This window comes from Lampetra fluviatilis, unplaced genomic scaffold, assembly GCF_964198595.1.
Source record: "Lampetra fluviatilis unplaced genomic scaffold, kcLamFluv1.1 SCAFFOLD_615, whole genome shotgun sequence".
In the NCBI taxonomy this organism is placed as follows: domain Eukaryota; kingdom Metazoa; phylum Chordata; class Hyperoartia; order Petromyzontiformes; family Petromyzontidae; genus Lampetra; species Lampetra fluviatilis.
Window position 1 is genome coordinate 40,001 of NW_027620997.1, and position 23,054 is coordinate 63,054.

General features: G+C 58.9%; 1 protein-coding gene and 1 pseudogene across 3 annotated transcripts in view; both read right to left on the minus strand.

The window, feature by feature from the left end:
• The window catches only part of ISCA1 (iron-sulfur cluster assembly 1), a 15,243-nt gene extending 7,412 nt beyond the window's left edge, over positions 1-7,831 (minus strand). Inside the window, exon 1 of one of the 2 annotated variants that reach the window (XM_078885093.1) lies at positions 7,207-7,831. In XM_078885093.1, the coding sequence (XP_078741219.1) occupies positions 7,207-7,287 (81 nt within the window). In that variant the 5' untranslated portion in view covers positions 7,288-7,831. The remainder of the gene's footprint in view (positions 1-7,206) is intronic. The other variant, XM_078885092.1, reaches the window with a different exon arrangement.
• A 6,049-nt stretch (positions 7,832-13,880) lies between these two features.
• Positions 13,881-22,412, minus strand: LOC144954639 (5'-AMP-activated protein kinase catalytic subunit alpha-2-like; annotated as a pseudogene). The gene is made up of 4 exons (XR_013641298.1): positions 22,236-22,412; positions 21,820-21,949; positions 17,644-19,823; positions 13,881-16,533 (listed from the first exon to the last, which is right to left on the minus strand). The product of XR_013641298.1 is annotated as a 5'-AMP-activated protein kinase catalytic subunit alpha-2-like (transcript).
• Between the last annotated feature and the right edge of the window lie 642 nt (positions 22,413-23,054).

Below are 23,054 nucleotides of genomic sequence, written 5' to 3' on the forward strand. Positions count from 1 at the left end.
GGTGGTGGTGGTGGTGATGGTGGTGGTGGTGGTGTGGTGGTGATGGTGGTGGTGATGGTGGTGGTGATGGTGTGGGTGGGTGATGGTGTGGTGGTGGGGTGATGGGTGGGGGTGGGTGGTGGTGGTGAGGTGGTGGGGGTGATGGTGGGTGGTGGTGGTGATGGTGGTGATGGTGGTGGTGGTGTTGGTGGTGGTGGTGGTGTTGGTGGTAGTGATGGTGGTGGGTGATGGTGGTGGAGGTGATGGTGGTGGGTGGTGGGTGATGGTGGTGGGTGGTGGGTGGATGGTGGTGGTGGTGGGGTGGTGGGTGGTGTTGGTGGTGGAGGTGATGGTGGTGGTGGTGGTGATGGTGGTGGTGGTGGAGGGTGATGGTGGTGGTGGTGGTGGTGGAGGTGATGGTGGGGGGTGGGGGTGTGGTGGGTGGGAGGTGATGGTGGTGATGGGTGATGGTGGGGTGGGGTGGTGATGGTGGTGGTGATGGTGGTGGTGATGGTGGTGGAGGTGATGGTGGTGGTGGTGATGGTGGTGGTGGTGGAGGTGATGGTGGTGATGGGGGTGGGGGTGGGGGAGGAGAGAGAGAGACACGGGGGGAAAATTGGGAAATCAACATTCTGTGTTCCAACATCATCACAATCACCACCATCACCCCCCCCCCCCCCCGTGTCTCCCCGTGTCTCTCCCCCCCCCCCCCCGTGTCTCTCTCCCCCCCCCCCCCCCGTGTCTCTCTCCCCCCCCCCCCCCGTGTCTCCCCAGGTCTCTCTCCCCCCCCCCCCCCGTGTCTCCCCGTGTCCCCCCCCCCCCGTGTCTCTCCCCGTGTCTCCCCGTGTCTCTCTCCCCCCCCCCCGTGTCTCCCCGTGTCCCCCCCCCCGTGTCTCTCCCCGTGTCCTCCCCGTGTCTCTCCCCCCCCCCCCGTGTCTCCCCGTGTCTCTCCCCCCCCCCCCCGTGTCTCCCCGTGTCCCCCCCCCCCGTGTCTCCCCGTGTCTCTCTCCCCCCCCCCCCGTGTCTCCCCGTGTCCCCCCCCCCGTGTCCTCCCCGTGTCTCTCCCCCCCCCCCCCGTGTCTCCCCGTGTCCCCCCCCCCGTGTCTCCCCGTGTCTCTCTCCCCCCCCCCCGTGTCTCCCCGTGTCTCCTCCCCCCCCCCCCCCGTGTCTCCCCGTGTCCCCCCCCCCCCGTGTCTCTCCCCGTGTCTCCCCGTGTCTCTCCCCCCCCCCCCCCCGTGTCTCCCCGTGTCCCCCCCCCCCGTGTCTCTCCCCGTGTCTCCCCGTGTCTCTCTCCCCCCCCCCCCGTGTCTCCCCGTGCCCCCCCCCCGTGTCTCTCCCCGTGTCTCCCCGTGTCTCTCTCCCCCCCCCCCCCGTGTCTCCCCGTGCCCCCCCCCCCGTGTCTCCCCGTGTCTCTCCCCCCCCCCCCCCGTGTCTCCCCGTGTCCCCCCCCCCCGTGTCTCTCCCCCCCGTGTCTCCCCGTGTCCCCCCCCCCCGTGTCTCTCCCCGTGTCTCCCCGTGTCTCTCCCCCCCCCCCCGTGTCTCCCCGTGTCTCTCCCCCCCCCCCCGTGTCTCCCCGTGTCCCCCCCCCCCCCGTGTCTCTCCCCGTGTCTCCCCGTGTCTCTCTCCCCCCCCCCCCCGTGTCTCTCCCCGTGTCTCCCCGTGTCTCTCTCCCCCCCCCCCGTGTCTCCCCGTGTCCCCCCCCCGTGTCTCTCCCCGTGTCTCCCCGTGTCTCTCCCCCCCCCCCCGTATCTCCCCGTGTCTCTCCCCCCCCCCCCCGTGTCTCCCCGTGTCCCCCCCCCCCGTGTCTCTCCCCGTGTCTCCGTGTGTCTCCCCCCCCCCGTGTCTCCCCGTGTCTCTCCCCCCCCCCCCCCCCCGTGTCTCCCCGTGTCTCTCTCTCCGTGTCTCCGCGTGTCTCCCCCCCCCCCGTGTCTCTCCCCCCCCCCCGTGTCTCCCCGTGTCTCTCCCCCCCCCCCGTGTCTCTCTCCCCCCCCCCCCCGTGTCTCTCTCCCCCCCCCCCCCCCGTGTCTCCCCAGGTCTCTCTCCCCCCCCCCCCGTGTCTCCCCGTGTCCCCCCCCCCGTGTCTCTCCCCGTGTCTCCCCGTGTCTCTCTCCCCCCCCCCCGTGTCTCCCCGTGTCCCCCCCCCGTGTCTCTCCCCGTGTCTCCCCGTGTCTCTCCCCCCCCCCCCCGTGTCTCCCCGTGTCTCTCCCCCCCCCCCCGTGTCTCCCCGTGTCCCCCCCCCCGTGTCTCCCCGTGTCTCTCTCTCTCCCCCCCCCCGTGTCTCCCCGTGTCCCCCCCCCCGTGTCTCCCCGTGTCTCTCCCCCCCCCCCCCCGTGTCTCCCCGTGTCCCCCCCCCCGTGTCTCTCCCCGTGTCTCCCCGTGTCTCTCCCCCCCCCCCCCCGTGTCTCCCCGTGTCCCCCCCCCCGTGTCTCTCCCCGTGTCTCCCCGTGTCTCTCCCCCCCCCCCCCCGTGTCTCCCCGTGTCTCTCCCCCCCCCCCGTGTCTCCCCGTGTCCCCCCCCCCCCGTGTCTCTCCCCGTGTCTCCCCGTGTCTCTCTCCCCCCCCCCCCGTGTCTCTCCCCGTGTCTCCCCGTGTCTCTCTCCCCCCCCCCCGTGTCTCCCCGTGTCCCCCCCCCGTGTCTCTCCCCGTGTCTCCCCGTGTCTCTCCCCCCCCCCCGTATCTCCCCGTGTCTCTCCCCCCCCCCCCGTGTCTCCCCGTGTCCCCCCCCCCGTGTCTCCCCGTGTCTCTCCCCCCCCCCCCCCGTGTCTCCCCGTGTCCCCCCCCCCCCGTGTCTCTCCCCGTGTCTCCCCGTGTCTCTCCCCCCCCCCCCCGTGTCTCCCCGTGTCCCCCCCCCCGTGTCTCTCCCCGTGTCTCCCCGTGTCTCTCTCCCCCCCCCCCCGTGTCTCCCCGTGCCCCCCCCCCGTGTCTCTCCCCGTGTCTCCCCGTGTCTCTCTCCCCCCCCCCCCGTGTCTCCCCGTGTCCCCCCCCCCGTGTCTCCCCGTGTCTCTCCCCCCCCCCCCCCCGTGTCTCCCCGTGTCCCCCCCCCCCGTGTCTCTCCCCGTGTCTCCCCGTGTCTCTCTCCCCCCCCCCCGTGTCTCCCCGTGTCCCCCCCCCCGTGTCTCTCCCCGTGTCTCCCCGTGTCTCTCCCCCCCCCCCCCGTGTCTCCCCGTGTCTCTCCCCCCCCCCCCGTGTCTCCCCGTGTCCCCCCCCCCCCGTGTCTCTCCCCGTGTCTCCCCGTGTCTCTCTCCCCCCCCCCCGTGTCTCTCCCCGTGTCTCCCCCGTGTCTCTCTCCCCCCCCCCCGTGTCTCCCCGTGTCCCCCCCCCGTGTCTCTCCCCGTGTCTCCCCGTGTCTCTCCCCCCCCCCCGTATCTCCCCGTGTCTCTCCCCCCCCCCCCCGTGTCTCCCCGTGTCCCCCCCCCCGTGTCTCTCCCCGTGTCTCCGTGTGTCTCCCCCCCCCCCGTGTCTCCCCGTGTCTCTCCCCCCCCCCCCCCCCGTGTCTCCCCGTGTCTCTCTCTCCGTGTCTCCGCGTGTCTCCCCCCCCCCCGTGTCTCTCCCCCCCCCCCGTGTCTCCCCGTGTCTCTCCCCCCCCCGTGTCTCCCCGTGTCCCCCCCCCCGTGTCTCCCCGTGTCTCTCCCCCCCCCCCCCCCGTGTCTCCCCGTGTCTCTCTCTCCGTGTCTCCGCGTGTCTCCCCCCCCCCGTGTCTCTCCCCCCCCCCCGTGTCTCCCCGTGTCTCTCCCCCCCCCCCCCGTGTCTCCCCGTGTCCCCCCCCCCGTGTCTCCCCGTGTCTCTCCCCCCCCCCCCGTGTCTCCCCGTGTCCCCCCCCCCGTGTCTCTCCCGTGTCTCCGTGTGTCTCCCCCCCCCCCGTGTCTCCCCGTGTCTCTCCCCCCCCCCCCCCGTGTCTCCCCGTGTCTCTCTCTCCGTGTCTCCGCGTGTCTCCCCCCCCCCCGTGTCTCTCCCCCCCCCCCGTGTCTCCCCGTGTCTCTCCCCCCCCCCCCCGTGTCTCCCCGTGTCCCCCCCCCCGTGTCTCCCCGTGTCTCTCCCCCCCCCCCCGTGTCTCCCCGTGTCCCCCCCCCCGTGTCTCTCCCCGTGTCTCCGTGTGTCTCCCCCCCCCCCCGTGTCTCCCCGTGTCTCTCTCCCCCCCCCCCCCCGTGTCTCCCCGTGTCTCTCTCTCCGTGTCTCCGCGTGTCTCCCCCCCCCCCGTGTCTCTCCCCCCCCCCCCCCCCCCGTGTCTCCCCGTGTCTCCCCGTGTCTCTCTCCGTGTCTCCTCGTGTCCCCGTGTCTCCCCGTGTCTCTCTCCGTGTCTCCCCGTGTCTCTCTCCGTGTCTCCCCGTGTCTCTCTCCGTGTCTCCCCGTGTCTCTCTCCGTGTCTCCCCGTGTCTCTCTCCGTGTCTCCCCGTGTCTCTCTCCGTGTCTCCCCGTGTCTCTCTCCGTGTCTCCCCGTGTCTCTCTCCCCGTGTCTCCCCGTGTCTCTCTCCGTGTCTCCTCGTGTCCCCGTGTCTCCCCGTGTCTCTCTCCGTGTCTCCCCGTGTCTCTCTCCGTGTCTCTCTCCGTGTCTCCCCGTGTCTCTCTCCGTGTCTCCCCGTGTCTCTCTCCGTGTCTCCCCGTGTCTCTCTCCGTGTCTCCCCGTGTCTCTCTCCGTGTCTCCCCGTGTCTCTCTCCGTGTCTCCCCGTGTCTCTCCGTGTCTCCCCGTGTCTCTCTCCCCGTGTCTCCCCGTGTCTCTCTCCGTGTCTCCCCGTGTCTCTCTCCGTGTCTCCCCGTGTCTCTCCCCATGTCTCTCTCCCCGTGTCTCCCCCCGTGTCTCTCCGTGTCTCCGTGTCTCCCCCCGTGTCTCTCCCCGTGTCTCTCCCCGTGTCTCTCCGTGTCTCCGTGTCTCCCCGTGTCTCTCCCCGTGTCTCCGTGTCCCCGTGTCTCTCCCCGTGTCTCTCTCCGTGTCTCCCCGTGTCTCTCTCCGTGTCTCCCCGTGTCTCTCTCCGTGTCTCCCCGTGTCTCTCTCCGTGTCTCCCCGTGTCTCTCTCCCCGTGTCTCCCCGTGTCTCTCCGTGTCTCCGTGTCTCCCCCCGTGTCTCTCCCCGTGTCTCCCCGTGTCTCTCCCCGTGTCCCCGTGTCTCTCCCCGTGTCTCCGTGTCCCCGTGTCTCTCCCCGTGTCTCCGTGTCCCCGTGTCTCTCCCCGTGTCTCCGTGTCCCCGTGTCTCTCCCCGTGTCCCCCCCCGTGTCTCTCCGTGTCTCCCCGTGTCTCCGTGTCCCCGTGTCTCTCCCCGTGTCTCCCCCCGTGTCTCTCCGTGTCTCCCCGTGTCTCTCCCCGTGTCTCCCCCCGTGTCTCTCCCCGTGTCTCTCCGTGTCTCCCCGTGTCTCCGTGTCCCCGTGTCTCTCCCCGTGTCTCCGTGTCCCCGTGTCTCTCCCCGTGTCTCCGTGTCCCCGTGTCTCTCCCCGTGTCTCCGTGTCCCCGTGTCTCTCCCCGTGTCTCCGTGTCCCCGTGTCTCTCCCCGTGTCTCCCCCCGTGTCTCTCCGTGTCTCCCCGTGTCTCTCCCCGTGTCTCCCCCCGTGTCTCTCCCCGTGTCTCTCCGTGTCTCCCCGTGTCTCCGTGTCCCCGTGTCTCTCCCCGTGTCTCCGTGTCCCCGTGTCTCTCCCCGTGTCTCCGTGTCCCCGTGTCTCCGTGTCCCCGTGTCTCTCCCCGTGTCTCCTCCCGTGTCTCCCCGTGTCTCTCCCCGTGTCTCCCCCCGTGTCTCTCCCCGTGTCTCTCCGTGTCTCCCCGTGTCTCCGTGTCCCCGTGTCTCTCCGTGTCTCCCCGTGTCTCCCCGTGTCTCCCCCCGTGTCTCTCTCCGTGTCTCCCCGTGTCTCTCTCCCCGTGTCTCCCCGTGTCTCTCTCCGTGTCTCCCCGTGTCTCCGTGTCCCCGTGTCTCTCCCCGTGTCTCCCCGCGTGTCTCTCCGTGTCTCCCCGTGTCTCCGTGTCCCCGTGTCTCTCCCCGTGTCTCTCCCCGTGTCTCTCCCCGTGTCTCCCCCCGTGTCTCTCCCCGTGTCTCCCCCCGTGTCTCCCCCCGTGTCTCTCCGTGTCTCCCCCCGTGTCTCTCCGTGTCTCCCCCCGTGTCTCCCCCCGTGTCTCTCCGTGTCTCCCCCCGTGTCTCTCCGTGTCTCCCCGTGTCTCTCCCCGTGTCTCCCCCCGTGTCTCTCCGTGTCTCCCCCCGTGTCTCTCCGTGTCTCCCCCCGTGTCTCCCCCCGTGTCTCTCCGTGTCTCCCCCCGTGTCTCTCCGTGTCTCCCCGTGTCTCCCCCCGTGTCTCCCCCCGTGTCTCTCCGTGTCTCCCCCCGTGTCTCTCCGTGTCTCCCCCCGTGTCTCCCCCCGTGTCTCTCCGTGTCTCCCCCCGTGTCTCTCCGTGTCTCCCCGTGTCTCCCCCCGTGTCTCCCCCCGTGTCTCTCCGTGTCTCCCCCCGTGTCTCTCCGTGTCTCCCCGTGTCTCTCCCCGTGTCTCCCCCCGTGTCTCTCCGTGTCTCCCCCCGTGTCTCTCCGTGTCTCCCCCCGTGTCTCCCCCCGTGTCTCTCCGTGTCTCCCCCCGTGTCTCTCCGTGTCTCCCCCCGTGTCTCCCCCCGTGTCTCTCCGTGTCTCCCCCCGTGTCTCTCCGTGTCTCCCCGTGTCTCCCCCCGTGTCTCCCCCCGTGTCTCTCCGTGTCTCCCCCCGTGTCTCTCCGTGTCTCCCCGTGTCTCTCCCCGTGTCTCCCCCCGTGTCTCTCCGTGTCTCCCCCCGTGTCTCTCCGTGTCTCCCCCCGTGTCTCCCCCCGTGTCTCTCCGTGTCTCCCCCCGTGTCTCTCCGTGTCTCCCCGTGTCTCTCCCCGTGTCTCCCCCCGTGTCTCTCCGTGTCTCTCCCCGTGTCTCCCCCCGTGTCTCTCCCCGTGTCTCCGTGTCCCCGTGTCTCTCCCCGTGTCTCTCCCCGTGTCTCCCCCCGTGTCTCTCCCCGTGTCTCCGTGTCCCCGTGTCTCCCCCCGTGTCTCTCCGTGTCTCCCCGTGTCTCTCCCCGTGTCTCCCCCCGTGTCTCTCCCCGTGTCTCCGTGTCCCCGTGTCTCTCCCCGTGTCTCTCCCCGTGTCTCTCCCCGTGTCTCCCCCCGTGTCTCTCCCCGTGTCTCCCCCCGTGTCTCTCCGTGTCTCCCCGTGTCTCCCCCCGTGTCTCTCCCCGTGTCTCCGTGTCCCCGTGTCTCTCCCCGTGTCCCCGTGTCTCCCCCCGTGTCTCCCCGTGTCTCCTCACCAGGATGAGCGCTGCCCGCGTGGGTCCCGTCCGTCTTTGTCTCACCGCGCGGACACTCGCACGGAGAGCTGGTCCAGCCATGGCGAGGGGTGGTGAGGGGTGAGGGGTGGTGAGGGGTGGTGAGTGGCGAGGGGTGGTGGTGAGGGGTGGTGGTGAGTGAGTGGTGAGAGAATGGTGGTGAGTGAGTGGTGAGGGGTGGTGAGGGGTGGTGAGTGGTGAGGGGTGGTGAGGGGTGGTGAGTGGTGAGTGGTGAGGGGTGGTGAGGGGTGGTGAGTGGTGAGGGGTGGTGAGGGGTGGTGAGTGGTGAGTGGTGAGGGGTGGTGGTGAGTGGTGGATGATGAGTGAGTGGTGAGGAGGGGTGGTGGTGAGTGAGTGAGTGGTGGTGGTGAGGGGTGGTGAGTGAGTGAGTGGTGAGTGAGTGGTGAGTGAGTGAGTGATGAGCGAGTGGTGAGCGAGTGGTGAGTGAGTGGTGAGTGGTCCTGGTGAGTCGTAGTGGTGAGTGAGTGGTGAGTAGCTGGTGAGTGAGTGGTGAGTAGCTGGTGAGTGAGTGGTGAGGAGCGGTGGTGAGTGTGTTGACTTGTGTTTGAGACGAGAGAAATCTCTTCCGGAAGACGAAGAAGCGTTTCGGTGGACCGCCACGAGTCTTCCGGAAGAGGAAGACCTCTTCCGTCTTCCGGAAGATGTCTTCCGTCTTCCGGAAGATGACGCGGTTGAGTGTTGCGCAACTTCTTGTTGACACTTCTTCACAGCCGATCTTCCGGAAGACGTCCACCGTCCGTTTTATTGGCAACCAAGATGTGGCCGTCTACCGGAAGACGTCTTCCTCTTCTGGAAGACGGGCGGTCGTTTCTTTGGTGGGTGGTTGCGCAACTTGTTGTCAATGTCACCGCAGATCTTCCGGAAGATGTCAACCGTCCGTTTTGTTGGAGGTCTTCCGATCTTCCGGAATATTTTATTAAATCACCCGCTCACTCACCCGCTCACTCACCCACTCACTTCACTCACCCACTCACTCAGTCACTCACCAACTCACTCACCCACTCACTCACCAACTCACTCACTCACCCACTCAACCACTCACCAACTCACTCGCCCACCCACTCACTCACCACTCACCCACTCACTCACCCACTCAACCACACACCCACTCACTCACCCACTCACTCACCCACTCACTCACCCGCTCGCTCACTCACCACTCACTCACCACTCACTCACTCACCCACTCACTCACTTCACTCACCACTCACTCACCCACTCACCAACTCACTCACTCACTCACCCACTCACTCACCCACTCACTTAACAACTCACTCCCCACTCACCCACTCACTCACCCACCCACCCACTCACCCACTCACCAACACACTCACTCACCAACTCACTCACACACTCACCAACTCACTTACCCATTCACCCACCCACTCACCCACCCACTCACCCGCTCACTCGCTCACTCACCCACTCACCAACACACTCACTCACCAACTCACTCACACACTCACTCACTCTCGCTCACTCGCTCACTTAATGTCAAAGTCTCCCAATGACTTTAATGTTAAAGACTCCCTTAGACTCAACACTGCCCCATAGACTCAACACTACTATAGACTCAACACTGCCCCATAGACTCAACACTGCCCCATAGACTCAACACTGCCCATAGACTCAACACTGCCCATAGACTCACACTGCACCATAGACTCACACTACCCATAGACTCAACACTGCCCATAGACGCAACACTGCCCATAGACGCAACACTGCACCATAGACTCACACTGCCCATAGACTCAACACTGCCCATAGACGCAACACTGCCCATAGACTCAACACTGCCCCATAGACTCAACACTGCCCATAGACTCAACACTGCCACCCATAGACTCAACATTGCCCCATAGACTCAACATTGCACCATAGACTCAACACTGCCCCATAGACTCAACACTGCCCCATAGACTTAACACTGCCCCATAGACTCAACACTGCCCCATAGACTCACACTACCCATAGACTCAACACTGCCCATAGACGCAACACTGCCCATAGACTCAACACTGCCCCATAGACTCAACACTGCCCATAGACTCAACACTGCCACCCATAGACTCAACATTGCCCCATAGACTCAACATTGCACCATAGACTCAACACTGCCCCATAGACTCAACACTGCCCCATAGACTTAACACTGCCCCATAGACTCAACACTGCCCCATAGACTCAACACTGCCCCATAGACTCAACACTGCCCCATAGACTCAACACTGCCCCATAGACTCAACACTGCCCCATAGACTCAACATTGCCCCATAGACTCAACACTGCCCCATAGACTCAACACTGCCCCATAGACTCAACACTGCCCCATAGACTCAACACTGCCCCATAGACTCAACACTGCCCCATAGACTCAACACTGCACCATAGACTCAACATTGCCCCATAGACTCAACACTGCCCCATAGACTCAACACTGCCCCATAGACTCAACACTGCCCCATAGACTCAACACTGCCCCATAGACTCAACATTGCCCCATAGACTCAACACTGCCCCATAGACTCAACACTGCCCCATAGACTCAACACTGCCCCATAGACTCAACACTGCCCATAGACTCAACACTGCCCCATAGACTCAACACTGCCCAGACTCAACACTGCACCATAGACTCAACACTGCCCCATAGACTCAACACTGCCCCATAGACTCAACACTGCCCCATAGACTCAACACTGCCCCATAGACTCAACACTGCCCCATAGACTCAACATTGCCCCATAGACTCAACACTGCCCCATAGACTCAACACTGCCCCATAGACTCAACACTGCCCCATAGACTCAACACTGCCCCATAGACTCAACATTGCCCCATAGACTTAACACTGCCCCATAGACTCAACATTGCCCCATAGACTCAACACTGCCCCATAGACTCAACACTGCCCCATAGACTCAACACTGCCCCATAGACTCAACACTGCCCCATAGACTCAACACTGCCCCATAGACTCAACATTGCCCCATAGACTCAACATTGCCCCATAGACTCAACACTGCCCCATAGACTCAACACTGCCCCATAGACTCAACACTGCCCCATAGACTCAACATTGCCCCATAGACTTAACACTGCCCCATAGACTCAACATTGCCCCATAGACTCAACACTGCCCCATAGACTCAACACTGCCCCATAGACTCAACACTGCCCCATAGACTCAACACTGCCCCATAGACTCAACACTGCCCATAGACTCAACACTGCCCCATAGACTCAACACTGCCCCATAGACTCAACACTGCCCCATAGACTCAACATTGCCCCATAGACTCAACACTGCCCCATAGACTCAACACTGCCCCATAGACTCAACACTGCCCCATAGACTCAACACTGCCCCATAGACTCAACACTGCCCCATAGACTCAACACTGCCCCATAGACTCAACACTGCCCCATAGACTCAACACTGCCCATAGACTCAACACTACCCATAGACTCAACACTGCCCATAGACTCAACATTGCCCCATAGACTCAACACTGCCCATAGACTCAACACTGCCCATAGACTCAACACTGCCCATAGACTCAACACTGCCCATAGACTCAACACTGCCCATAGACTCAACACTGCCCATAGACTCAACACTGCACCATAGACTCAACACTGCCACCCATAGACTCAACACTGCCCCATAGACTCAACACTGCACCATAGACTCAACACTGCCCATAGACTCAGCACTGCCACCCATAGACTCAACATTGCCCCATAGACTCAACACTGCCCATAGACTCAACACTGCCCATAGACTCAACACTACCGATAGACTCAACACTGCCCATAGACTCAACACTGCCCATAGACTCAACACTGCCCATAGACTCAACACTGCCCATAGACTCAACACTGCACCATAGACTCAACACTGCCACCCATAGACTCAACACTGCCCCATAGACTCAACACTGCACCATAGACTCAACACTGCCCATAGACTCAGCACTGCCACCCATAGACTCAACACTGCCCCATAGACTCAACACTGCCCATAGACTCAACACTGCCACCCATAGACTCAACACTGCCCATAGACTCAACACTGCCACCCATAGACTCAACACTGCCACCCATAGACTCAACACTGCCACCCATAGACTCAACACTGCCCCATAGACTCAACACTGCACCATAGACTCAACACTGCCCATAGACTCAACACTGCCCCATAGACTCAACACTGCACCATAGACTCAACACTGCCACCCATAGACTCAACACTGCCCCATAGACTCAACACTGCCCATAGACTCAGCACTGCCACCCATAGACTCAACACTGCCCATAGACTCAACACTGCACCATAGACTCAACACTGCCCCATAGACTCAACACTGCCCATAGACTCAACACTGCACCATAGACTCAACACTGCACCATAGACTCAACACTGCCCCATAGACTCAACACTGCCCATAGACTCAACACTGCCCCATAGACTCAACACTGCCCATAGACTCAACACTGCACCATAGACTCAACACTGCACCATAGACTCAACACTGCACCATAGACTCAACACTGCCCCATAGACTCAACACTGCCCATAGACTCAACACTGCCCCATAGACTCAACACTGCCCCATAGACTCAACACTGCCCATAGACTCAACATTGCCCCATAGACTCAACATTGCCCCATAGACTCAACACTGCCCCATAGACTCAACACTGCCCCATAGACTCAACACTGCCCCATAGACTCAACATTGCCCCATAGACTTAACACTGCCCCATAGACTCAACATTGCCCCATAGACTCAACACTGCCCCATAGACTCAACACTGCCCCATAGACTCAACACTGCCCCATAGACTCAACACTGCCCATAGACTCAACACTGCCCCATAGACTCAACACTGCCCCATAGACTCAACACTGCCCTATAGACTCAACACTGCACCATAGACTCAACACTGCACCATAGACTCAACACTGCCCCATAGACTCAACACTGCCCCATAGACTCAACACTGCCCCATAGACTCAACACTGCACCATAGACTCAACACTGCCCCATAGACTCAACACTGCCCCATAGACTCAACACTGCCCCATAGACTCAACACTGCCCCATAGACTCAACATTGCCCCATAGACTCAACACTGCCCCATAGACTCAACACTGCCCCATAGACTCAACACTGCCCCATAGACTCAACACTGCCCCATAGACTCAACACTGCCCCATAGACTCAACACTGCCCCATAGACTCAACACTGCCCCATAGACTCAACACTGCCCATAGACTCAACACTACCCATAGACTCAACACTGCCCATAGACTCAACATTGCCCCATAGACTCAACACTGCCCATAGACTCAACACTGCCCATAGACTCAACACTGCCCATAGACTCAACACTGCCCATAGACTCAACACTGCCCATAGACTCAACACTGCCCATAGACTCAACACTGCACCATAGACTCAACACTGCCACCCATAGACTCAACACTGCCCCATAGACTCAACACTGCACCATAGACTCAACACTGCCCATAGACTCAGCACTGCCACCCATAGACTCAACATTGCCCCATAGACTCAACACTGCCCATAGACTCAACACTGCCCATAGACTCAACACTACCCATAGACTCAACACTGCCCATAGACTCAACACTGCCCATAGACTCAACACTGCCCATAGACTCAACACTGCCCATAGACTCAACACTGCACCATAGACTCAACACTGCCACCCATAAACTCAACACTGCCCCATAGACTCAACACTGCACCATAGACTCAACACTGCCCATAGACTCAGCACTGCCACCCATAGACTCAACACTGCCCCATAGACTCAACACTGCCCATAGACTCAACACTGCCACCCATAGACTCAACACTGCCCATAGACTCAACACTGCCACCCATAGACTCAACACTGCCACCCATAGACTCAACACTGCCACCCATAGACTCAACACTGCCCCATAGACTCAACACTGCACCATAGACTCAACACTGCCCATAGACTCAACACTGCCCCATAGACTCAACACTACCCATAGACTCAACACTGCCACCCATAGACTCAACACTGCCCCATAGACTCAACACTGCCCATAGACTCAGCACTGCCACCCATAGACTCAACACTGCCCATAGACTCAACACTGCCACCCATAGACTCAACACTGCCCCATAGACTCAACACTGCCCCATAGACTCAACACTGCCCCATAGACTCAACACTGCCCCATAGACTCAACACTGCCCCATAGACTCAACACTGCCCCATAGACTCAACACTGCCCATAGACTCAACACTGCCCATAGACTCAACACTGCCCATAGACTCAACACTGCCCATAGACTCAACACTGCCCCATAGACTCAACACTGCCCCATAGACTCAACACTGCCCATAGACTCAACACTGCCCCATAGACTCAACACTGCCCCATAGACTCAACACTGCCCATAGACTCAACACTGCCCATAGACTCAACACTGCCCCATAGACTCAACACTGCCCCATAGACTCAACACTGCCCCATAGACTCAACATTGCCCCATAGACTCAACACTGCCCCATAGACTCAACACTGCCCCATAGACTCAACACTGCACCATAGACTCAACATTTTTATTCGTGTGACTTTATTGGCAACAACTGATTAATAACACACAAAGATAAACATTGGCTATTCTTACACACACACACAGATACACGTGTCCGTGTGTCTACCTAGTCCTAGACTATAGTGTATGTGTAACCGTGTCTACAACAATCTCTAGATCTTGTGGATGTATCTGTATATATTCCAGTGTGTATTTATCTCCGTATGCATCTCTAAATATACCAGTGTGTATGTGTCTTCATATACCAGTGTGTATCTCTGTGTGTCGGTGTATAAATCTCTGTATGCATCTCGATGTTTCTCTGTATACCACTGAGTTAAATTTCGATGTGAAGCTTCTTTCGTGACTGCAGGGATGGATTCATCTTCTTGGTTCTTTCGGTAAAGTCATCGCGTAGAATGTCTGTCGACAGACCTGGTCTTCACCTGAGGACGGCTGCTTGCGTTGTGGCCGAAACGTCGTGAGAATTGTATTTTATTATGTTTAATTTTTATTATTTTATTATTTCCCTTCTACGTGACTTTACCGAAAGAACCAAGAAGATGAATCCCTGCAGTCACGAAAGCTTTAAATCGAAAAAATATGATGTTGATGATGTTGATGATGATGATGTTGATAATGTTGATGATGATGTAGATGATGATGTAGATGATGTTGATGATGATGTAGATGTTGATAATGTTGATGATGATGTTGATAATGTTGATGATGATGTAGATGATGATGTTGTTGATAATGTTGATGATGATGTAGATGTTGATGATGTTGATGTTGATGATGATGTTGATGATGTTGATGATGATGTGAATGACGCTGTCTTTCCGACAGACCTGTTCTCCGCCTGAGGACGGCTGCTTGCGTTGTGGCCGAAACGTCGTGAGAATTATTTTATTATGTTTTATTATTTTATTATTTCCCTTCTACGTGATGACTTTACCGAAAGAACCAAGAAGATGTACAGCTACAAGTTGTTTATATATCTTATCTCTCTCTCTCTGTGTATATGCGAGCGAGGTGAATCTACAGCGGTGAACTAATTTCAGTGCAAAACCCCCGTTCGACGACAACACACGCAAAGCTCACGCCTAAACCACGCCCGCAGGAGATACCAACAATACCAAGAATTCTTCATCAACGTTTATGCCATTTCATTGGGTCCTAGCCAGGCCTTGCGAGGCCTAATGGAGCCTTACGAGCCCTAGGAAAGCCTACCGGAGCCTTGCAAGGCCTAGCTAGGCCTTACTAGGTCTTGCTAGGCCTAGCAAAGCCTACCGGAGCCTTGAGAGGCCTAGATAGGCCAAACTAGGCCTTACTAGGTCTTGCTAGGCCTAGCAAAGCCTACCAGAGCCTTGCGAGGCCTAGATAGGCCAAACTAGGCCTTACTAGGTCTTGCTAGGCCTAGCAAAGCCTACCGGAGCCTTGAGAGGCCTAGATAGGCCAAACTAGGCCTTACTAGGTCTTGCTAGGCCTAGCAAAGCCTACCGGAGCCTTGAGAGGCCTAGATAGGCCAAACTAGGCCTTACTAGGTCTTGCTAGGCCTAGCAAAGCCTACCAGAGCCTTGCGAGGCCTAGATAGGCCAAACTAGGCCTTACTAGGTCTTGCTAGGCCTAGCAAAGCCTACCGGAGCCTTGAGAGGCCTAGATAGGCCAAACTAGGCCTTACTAGGTCTTGCTAGGCCTAGCAAAGCCTACCAGAGCCTTGCGAGGCCTAGATAGGCCAAACTAGGCCTTACTAGGTCTAGCAAAGCCTACCAGAGCCTTGAGAGGCCTAGATAGGCCAAACTAGGCCTTACTAGGTCTTGCTAGGCCTAGCAAAGCCTACCAGAGCCTTGCGAGGCCTAGATAGGCCAAAGTAGGCCTAGCTAGGCCTTGCGAGGCCTAGTGAGACTTAGCGAGGCCTATTTAGGCACAGCGAGGTCTACAGGCCCCTTGCGAGGCCTAGCGGGGCCTTGCAAGACCTAGTTAAGCCTCACTAGGCCTAGTGGAGCCTAGCAATTAGGCCTCACTAAGCCTAGCAAGTAGGCCTCACTAAGCCTAGCAATTAGGCCTCACTAAGCCTAGCAATTAGGCCTAGCTAGGCCTCACTAGGCCTTGAAAGGCCTAGTGGAGCCTAGCAAGTAGGCCTCACTAGGCCTCACTAAGCCTAGCAAGTAGGCCTAGCTAGGCCTCACTAGGCCTCGCAATTAGGCCTCACTAAGCCTAGAAATTAGGCCTCATTAGGCCTCCGGTAGCCTAGCAATTAGGCCTTGCTAGGCCTCATTAGGCCTAGTGTAGCCTAGCAATTAGGCCTCACTAAGCCTAGCAAGTAGGCCTAGCTAGGCCTCACTAAGCCTAGTGTAGCCTAGCAATTAGGCCTCACTAAGCCTAGCAAGTAGGCCTAGCTAGGCCTCACTAAGCCTAGTGTAGCCTAGCAATTAGGCCTCACTAAGCCTAGCAATTAGGCCTTGCTAGGCCTCACTAAGCCTAGTGTAGCCTGGCAATTAGGCCTCACTAAGCCTAGCAATTAGGCCTTGCTAGGCCTCATTAGGACGGACCACCTGCGGACAACTCAAGTACATTTTTATCATAAGCGCCAAACTCTCAGAACCTAGTGTTTTTTTTGTTTCATCATCACAACCTTGTCAAGTCTTGCCGAGGCCTCAGAGAAGCCTGACCTTGCCTAGCCTGAAGAGGCCTAGAGGAGCCTAACCTTGCCTAGCCTGAAGAGGCCTAGGGCGGCCTAGAGAAGCCTGACCTTGCCTAGCCTGAAGAGGCCTAGAGAAGCCTGACCTTGCCTAGCCTGAAGAGGCCTAGGGCGGCCTAGAGAAGCCTGACCTTGCCTAGCCTGAAGAGGCCTAGAGGAGCCTAACCTTGCCTAGCCTGAAGAGGCCTAGGGCGGCCTAGAGAAGCCTGACCTTGCCTAGCCTGAAGAGGCCTAGAGAAGCCTAACCTTGCCTAGCCTGAAGAGGCCTAGGGCGGCCTAGAGAAGCCTGACCTTGCCTAGCCTGATGAGGCCTAGAGAAGCCTAACCTTGCCTAGCCTGAAGAGGCCTAGGGAGGCCTAGAGAAGCCTGACCTTGCCTAGCCTGAATAGGCCTAGGGAGGCCTACAGACGCCTGACCTTGCCTAGCCTGAATAGGCCTAGGGAGGCCTACAGACGCCTGACCTTGCCTAGCCTGAAGAGGCCTAGAGAAGCCTAGAGAAGCCTGACCTAGCCTAGCCTTAAGAGGCCTAGGGAGGCCTAGAGAAGCCTGACCTAACCTAGCCTGAAGAGGCCTAGAAAAGCCTGACCTTGCCTAGCATGAAGAGGCCTAGAAAAGCCTAACCTAGCCTGAAGAGGCCTAGAGAAGCCTGACCTTGCCTAGCCTGAAGAGGCCTAGAAAAGCCTAACCTAGCCTGAAGAGGCCTAGAGAAGCCTGACCTAGCCTAGCCTGAAGAGGCCTAGAGAAGCCTGACCTAGCCTAGCCTGAAGAGGCCTAGAGAGGCCTGACCTTGCCTAGCCTGAAGAGAGCTAGGGAGGCCTAGAGAAGCCTGACCTTGCCTAGCCTGAATAGGCCTAGGGAGGCCTACAGACGCCTGACCTTGCCTAGCCTGAAGAGGCCTAGAGAAGCCTAGAGAAGCCTGACCTAGCCTAGCCTGAAGAGGCCTAGGGAGGCCTAGAGAAGCCTGACCTAACCTAGCCTGAAGAGGCCTAGAAAAGCCTGACCTTGCCTAGCCTGAAGAGGCCTAGAAAAGCCTAGAGAAGCCTGACCTTGCCTAGCCTGAAGAGGCCTAGAGAAGCCTGACCTTGCCTAGCCTGAAGAGGCCTAGAGAAGCCTAGAGAAGCCTGACCTTGCCTAGCCTGAAGAGGCCTAGGGAGGCCTAGAGAAGCCTGACCTAACCTAGCCTGAAGAGGCCTAGAAAAGCCTGACCTTGCCTAGCCTGAAGAGGCCTAGAAAAGCCTAACCTAGCCTGAAGAGGCCTAGAGAAGCCTGACCTTGCCTAGCCTGAAGAGGCCTAGAGAAGCCTGACCTTGCCTAGCCTGAAGAGGCCTAGAAAAGCCTGACCTTGCCTAGCCTGAAGAGGCCTAGAAAAGCCTAACCTAGCCTGAAGAGGCCTAGAGAAGCCTGACCTTGCCTAGCCTGAAGAGGCCTAGAGAAGCCTGACCTAACCTAGCCTGAAGAGGCCTAGAAAAGCCTGACCTTGCCTAGCCTGAAGAGGCCTAGAAAAGCCTAACCTAGCCTGAAGAGGCCTAGAGAAGCCTGACCTTGCCTAGCCTGAAGAGGCCTAGAGAAGCCTGACCTTGCCTAGCCTGAAGAGGCCTAGGGAGGCCTACAGAAGCCTGACCTTGCCTAGCCTTAAGAGGCCTAGAGAAGCCTGACCTAGCCTAGCCTGAAGAGGCCTAGAGAAGCCTGACCTAGCCTAGCCTGAAGAGGCCTAGAGAGGCCTGACCTTGCCTAGCCTGAAGAGAGCTAGGGAGGCCTATAGAAGCCTGACCTTGCCTAGCCTTAAGAGGCCTAGAGAAGCCTGACCTTGCCTAGCCTGAAGAGGCCTACAGAAGCCTGACCTAGCCTAGCCTGTAGAGGCCTAGAGAGGCCTGACCTTGCCTAGCCTGTAGAGGCCTAGGGAGGCCTAGAGAAGCCTGACCTTGCCTAGCCTGAAGAGGCCTACATAAGCCTGACCTAGCCTAGCCTGTAGAGGCCTAGAGAGGCCTGACCTTGCCTAGCCTGTAGAGGCCTAGGGAGGCCTAGAGAAGCCTGACCTTGCCTAGCCTGAAGAGGCCTACAGAAGCCTGACCTAGCCTAGCCTGTAGAGGCCTAGAGAGGCCTGACCTTGCCTAGCCTGTAGAGGCCTAGGGAGGCCTAGAGAAGCCTGACCTTGCCTAGCCTGAAGAGGCCTACAGAAGCCTGACCTAGCCTAGCCTGTAGAGGTCTAGAGAGGCCTGACCTTGCCTAGCCTGTAGAGGCCTAGGGAGGCCTAGAGAAGCCTGACCTTGCCTAGCCTGAAGAGGCCTACAGAAGCCTGACCTAGCCTAGCCTGTAGAGGCCTAGAGAGGCCTGACCTTGCCTAGCCTGTAGAGGCCTACAGAAGCCTGACCTTGCCTAGCCTGAAGAGGCCTACAGAAGCCTGACCTAGCCTAGCCTGTAGAGGCCTAGAGAGGCCTGACCTAGCCTAGCCTGTAGAGGCCTAGAGAAGCCTGACCTTGCCTAGCCTGAAGAGGCCTACAGAAGCCTGACCTTGCCTAGCCTGAAGAGGCCTAGGGAGGCCTAGAGGCCTACTACCTTTGTCCTAGAGAGACCTAAGCAAGTCACACACTTTCGTAGCTAACCGGACATCACTTAGCCTCGTCAAAACACACGGACGCATCATTTAACACACCGACGCATCATTAACCCAAATTAACACACCGAGGTCTCGTGAAGTCTCATGAACACACCGAGTGAAGCCTAATGAACACACAGACCTCTCAACTCTCCCCATCTCTCTCTCTTTTTCATTGAGTGGGTGAATTGGTGGGTGGGTGAGTGGGTGAGTAGGTGGGTGGGTGAGTGAGTGAGTGGGTGGGTGGGTGGGTGAGTGGGTGGGTGAATTGGTGGGTGAGTGGGTGGGTGGGTGAATTGGTGGGTGGGTGAGTGAGTGGGTGGGTGGCAGTGTGAGTGGGTGAGTGAGTGGCAGGGTGAGTGGGTGAGTGAGTGGCAGGGTGAGTGAGTGGGTGAGTGTATGAGTGGGTGGATGAGTGGGTAGGTAAGTGACTGAGTGAGTGACTGAGTGGGTGAGTGAGTGAGCGTGGCTATCAGCCTCCCACCCACCCATCCCACCGTGTCCCACCAACCCTAGCGAGCTAGCGTTGCTATGAGACTGGCACACATCTCAAAGAACTCCATTGTGGTACTACCATACCGGGGGCTGCACGTGTGGTGAGCCCCTCCCCCTCCCCAAGCTCCTCCCCCTCCTCCAGCCCCTCCCCCCACTCCAGCCCCTCCCCCTCCCCAAGCTCCTCCCCCTCCTCCAGCCCCTCCCCCTCCTCCAGCCACTCCCCCACCGCAAGCTCCTCCCCCTCCATAAGCCCCTCCCCCTGGCACTGGAATTGGAGCGGTGGTGGTGGTGGTGGAGGTGGTGGTGGAGGTGGTGGTGGAGGTGGTGGTGGAGCGCTGAGGGGTGGAAGAGCCGGAACGGTGTTCCCCATCATCTGTGGCGGGGGGAGAGACACGTGGGGTAGTTAGTGATGGTGGTGGTGATGGTGGTGGTGATGGTGGTGGTGATGGTGGTGATGGTGGTGGTGATGGTGGTGATGGTGGTGGTGGTGGAGGTGGTGATGGTGGTGATGGTGGTGATGGTGGTGGTGGTGGTGGAGGTGGTGATGGTGGTGGAGGTGATGGTGGTGGTGATGGTGGTGGAGGTGATGGTGGTGATGGTGGTGGTGGTGGAGATGGTGGTGATGGTGGTGGTGATGGTGGTGATGGTGGAGGTGGTGATGGTGGTGGAGGTGGTGATGGTGGTGGAGGTGGTGATGGTGGTGGTGGTGGAGGTGGTGATGGTGGTGATGGTGGTGGTGGTGGTGATGGTGGTGGTGGTGATGGTGGTGATGGTGGTGATGGTGGTGGTGGTGGAGGTGGTGATGGTGGTGATGGTGGTGGTGATGGTGGTGATGGTGGTGATGGTGGTGATGGTGGAGGTGGTGATGGTGGTGGAGGTGGTGATGGTGGTGGTGGTGATGGTGGTGATGGTGGTGATGGTGGTGGTGATGGTGGTGATGGTGGTGATGGTGGTGATGGCGGTGATGGTGGTGGTGATGGTGGTGATGGTGGTGATGGTGGTGATGGTGGTGGTGATGGTGGTGGTGGTGATGGTGGTGATGGTGGTGGTTGGTGGTGGAGGTGGTGATGGTGGTGGTGATGGTGGTGATGGTGGTGGTGGTGGAGGTGGTGATGGTGGTGGAGGTGGTGATGGTGGTGGAGGTGGTGATGGTGGTGATGGTGGTGGTGGTGATGATGGTGGTGATGATGGTGGTGGTGGTGATGGTGGTGGTGGTGGTGATGGTGGTGATGGTGGTGGTGATGGGGGTGGTGATGGAGGTGGTGGTGGTGATGATGATGGTGGTGGTGATGGTGGTGGTGATGGTGGTGATGGTGGTGATGGTGGTGGTGGTGGTGATGGTGGTGGTGGTGATGGTGGTGGTGGTGGTGATGGTGGTGATGGTGGTGGTGGTGGTGATGGTGGTGGTTGTGGTGATGGTGGTGATGGTGGTGGTGGTGGTGATGGTGGTGATGATGGTGATGGTGGTGATGGTGGTGGTGGTGGTGGTGATGGTGGTGATGGTGGTGGTGGTGGTGATGGTGGTGGTGATGGTGATGGTGGTGATGGTGGTTGTGGTGATGGTGGTGGTGGTGATGGTGGTGATGATGGTGGTGATGGTGGTGATGGTGATGGTGGTGGTGATGGTGGTGGTGGTGATAGTGGTGATGATGATGATGATGGTGGTGGTGGTGGTGATGGTGGTGGTGGTGGTGGGGGGGGGGGTGGTGATAGTGGTGGGGGTGATGGTGGTAGTGGAGGTGGTGATGGTGGTGGTGGTGATGATGGGGGTGGTGATGATGGTGGTGGTGATGGTGGTGATGGTGGTGGTGGTGGTGGTGGTGATGATGGTGATGATGGTGATGGTGGTGGTGGTGATGATGTTGATGATGATGACGATGTTGATGACGATGATGATGACGATGTTGATGATGTTGATGATGATGATGTTGATGACGATGTTGATGATGATGATGAAGTTGATGACGATGTTGATGATGATGATGATGACGTTGTTGATGATGATGTTGTTGATGACGATGTTGATGACATTGTTGATGACGATGTTGATGACGATGATGATGACGATGTTGACGATGATGTTGATGATGTTGATGATGATGATGTTGATGATGTTGTTGATGACGATGTTGATGATGTTGATGATGATGATGTTGATGTTGTTGCTGAACCTTCAATGCTCTTGAAGTCCAGCAGGTAGCTTGCGTCCACCTTGTAGAGCTGGAGACTCATCTTGACCCCAGTTGCCCGTCACGGAGTGATGGTGACGCACACGCAGATGGAACGCATTCACTACCTACACACACACACAGACACACACACACAGACACACACACACAGACACACACAGAGAGACACACACAGAGACACACACACACAGTCACACACACACACAGTCACACACACACACAGTCACACACACAGTCACACACAGACACACACACAGTGACACACAGAGAGACACACACACAGTCACACACACACACACAGACACACACAGTCACACACACACACACACAGACACACACAGTCACACACACACACAGACAGTCACACACACAGACCCCCACCACCACACCCACCTTCCACTCATAACCCAGCTGCCCCATGGCCCTGTAGACTTCCGCCATGATGTCCAGCGGGCGACTTTGGCTACGGATGCCCAAGTGCCACTTGGCTTTCTTCAGAGCCTGAGGCTTGGGCCTCACCTCCACCACCTCCACCACCACCTCCACCACAACCTCCACCACAACCTCCATCACCACCTCCACCACAACCACCACCACCACCTCAATCACCACCACCTCCACCATCACCCACCTCCTCCACCTCCACTACCACCTCCATCACCACCACCACCACCTCCACCACAACCTCCATCACCACTTACACCACAAGCTCCACCTCCTTCACCACCCCCACTACCACCATCACCCACCCTCTCCATCTCCACCAACACCACCACCACCCCCACCCCCACCACCACCCACCTTCCACTCATAACCCAGCTGCCCCATGGCCCTGTAGACTTCCGCCATGATGTCCAGCGGTGCGACTTTGGCTACGGATGCCCAAGTGCCACTTGGCTTTCTTCAGAGCCTGAGGCTTGGGCCTCTGCGTAGCGTGTAGAGCATCCAGCGGCCTCTTGTGATGTTGTTGTTGTTGTTGTTGGTGCGGAGTTGAAGCCGCTGACGACGCAGAATTACGACCGAATTGGGGGTCGCTAGACAGACCGGCGGTCGTGTCGACGGCCGACGACGACGACGACGACGACGACGTCGGCGGTGGTGGTGAGGACGGCGAGGATGTGGGTGAGGACGATGAGGGGAGGATTCGCTCGGGGTGGGGGCGGTGGTGATCGGGGGCTTCGACGAGGAACGAGGAGGAGAGGGGCGGCGACG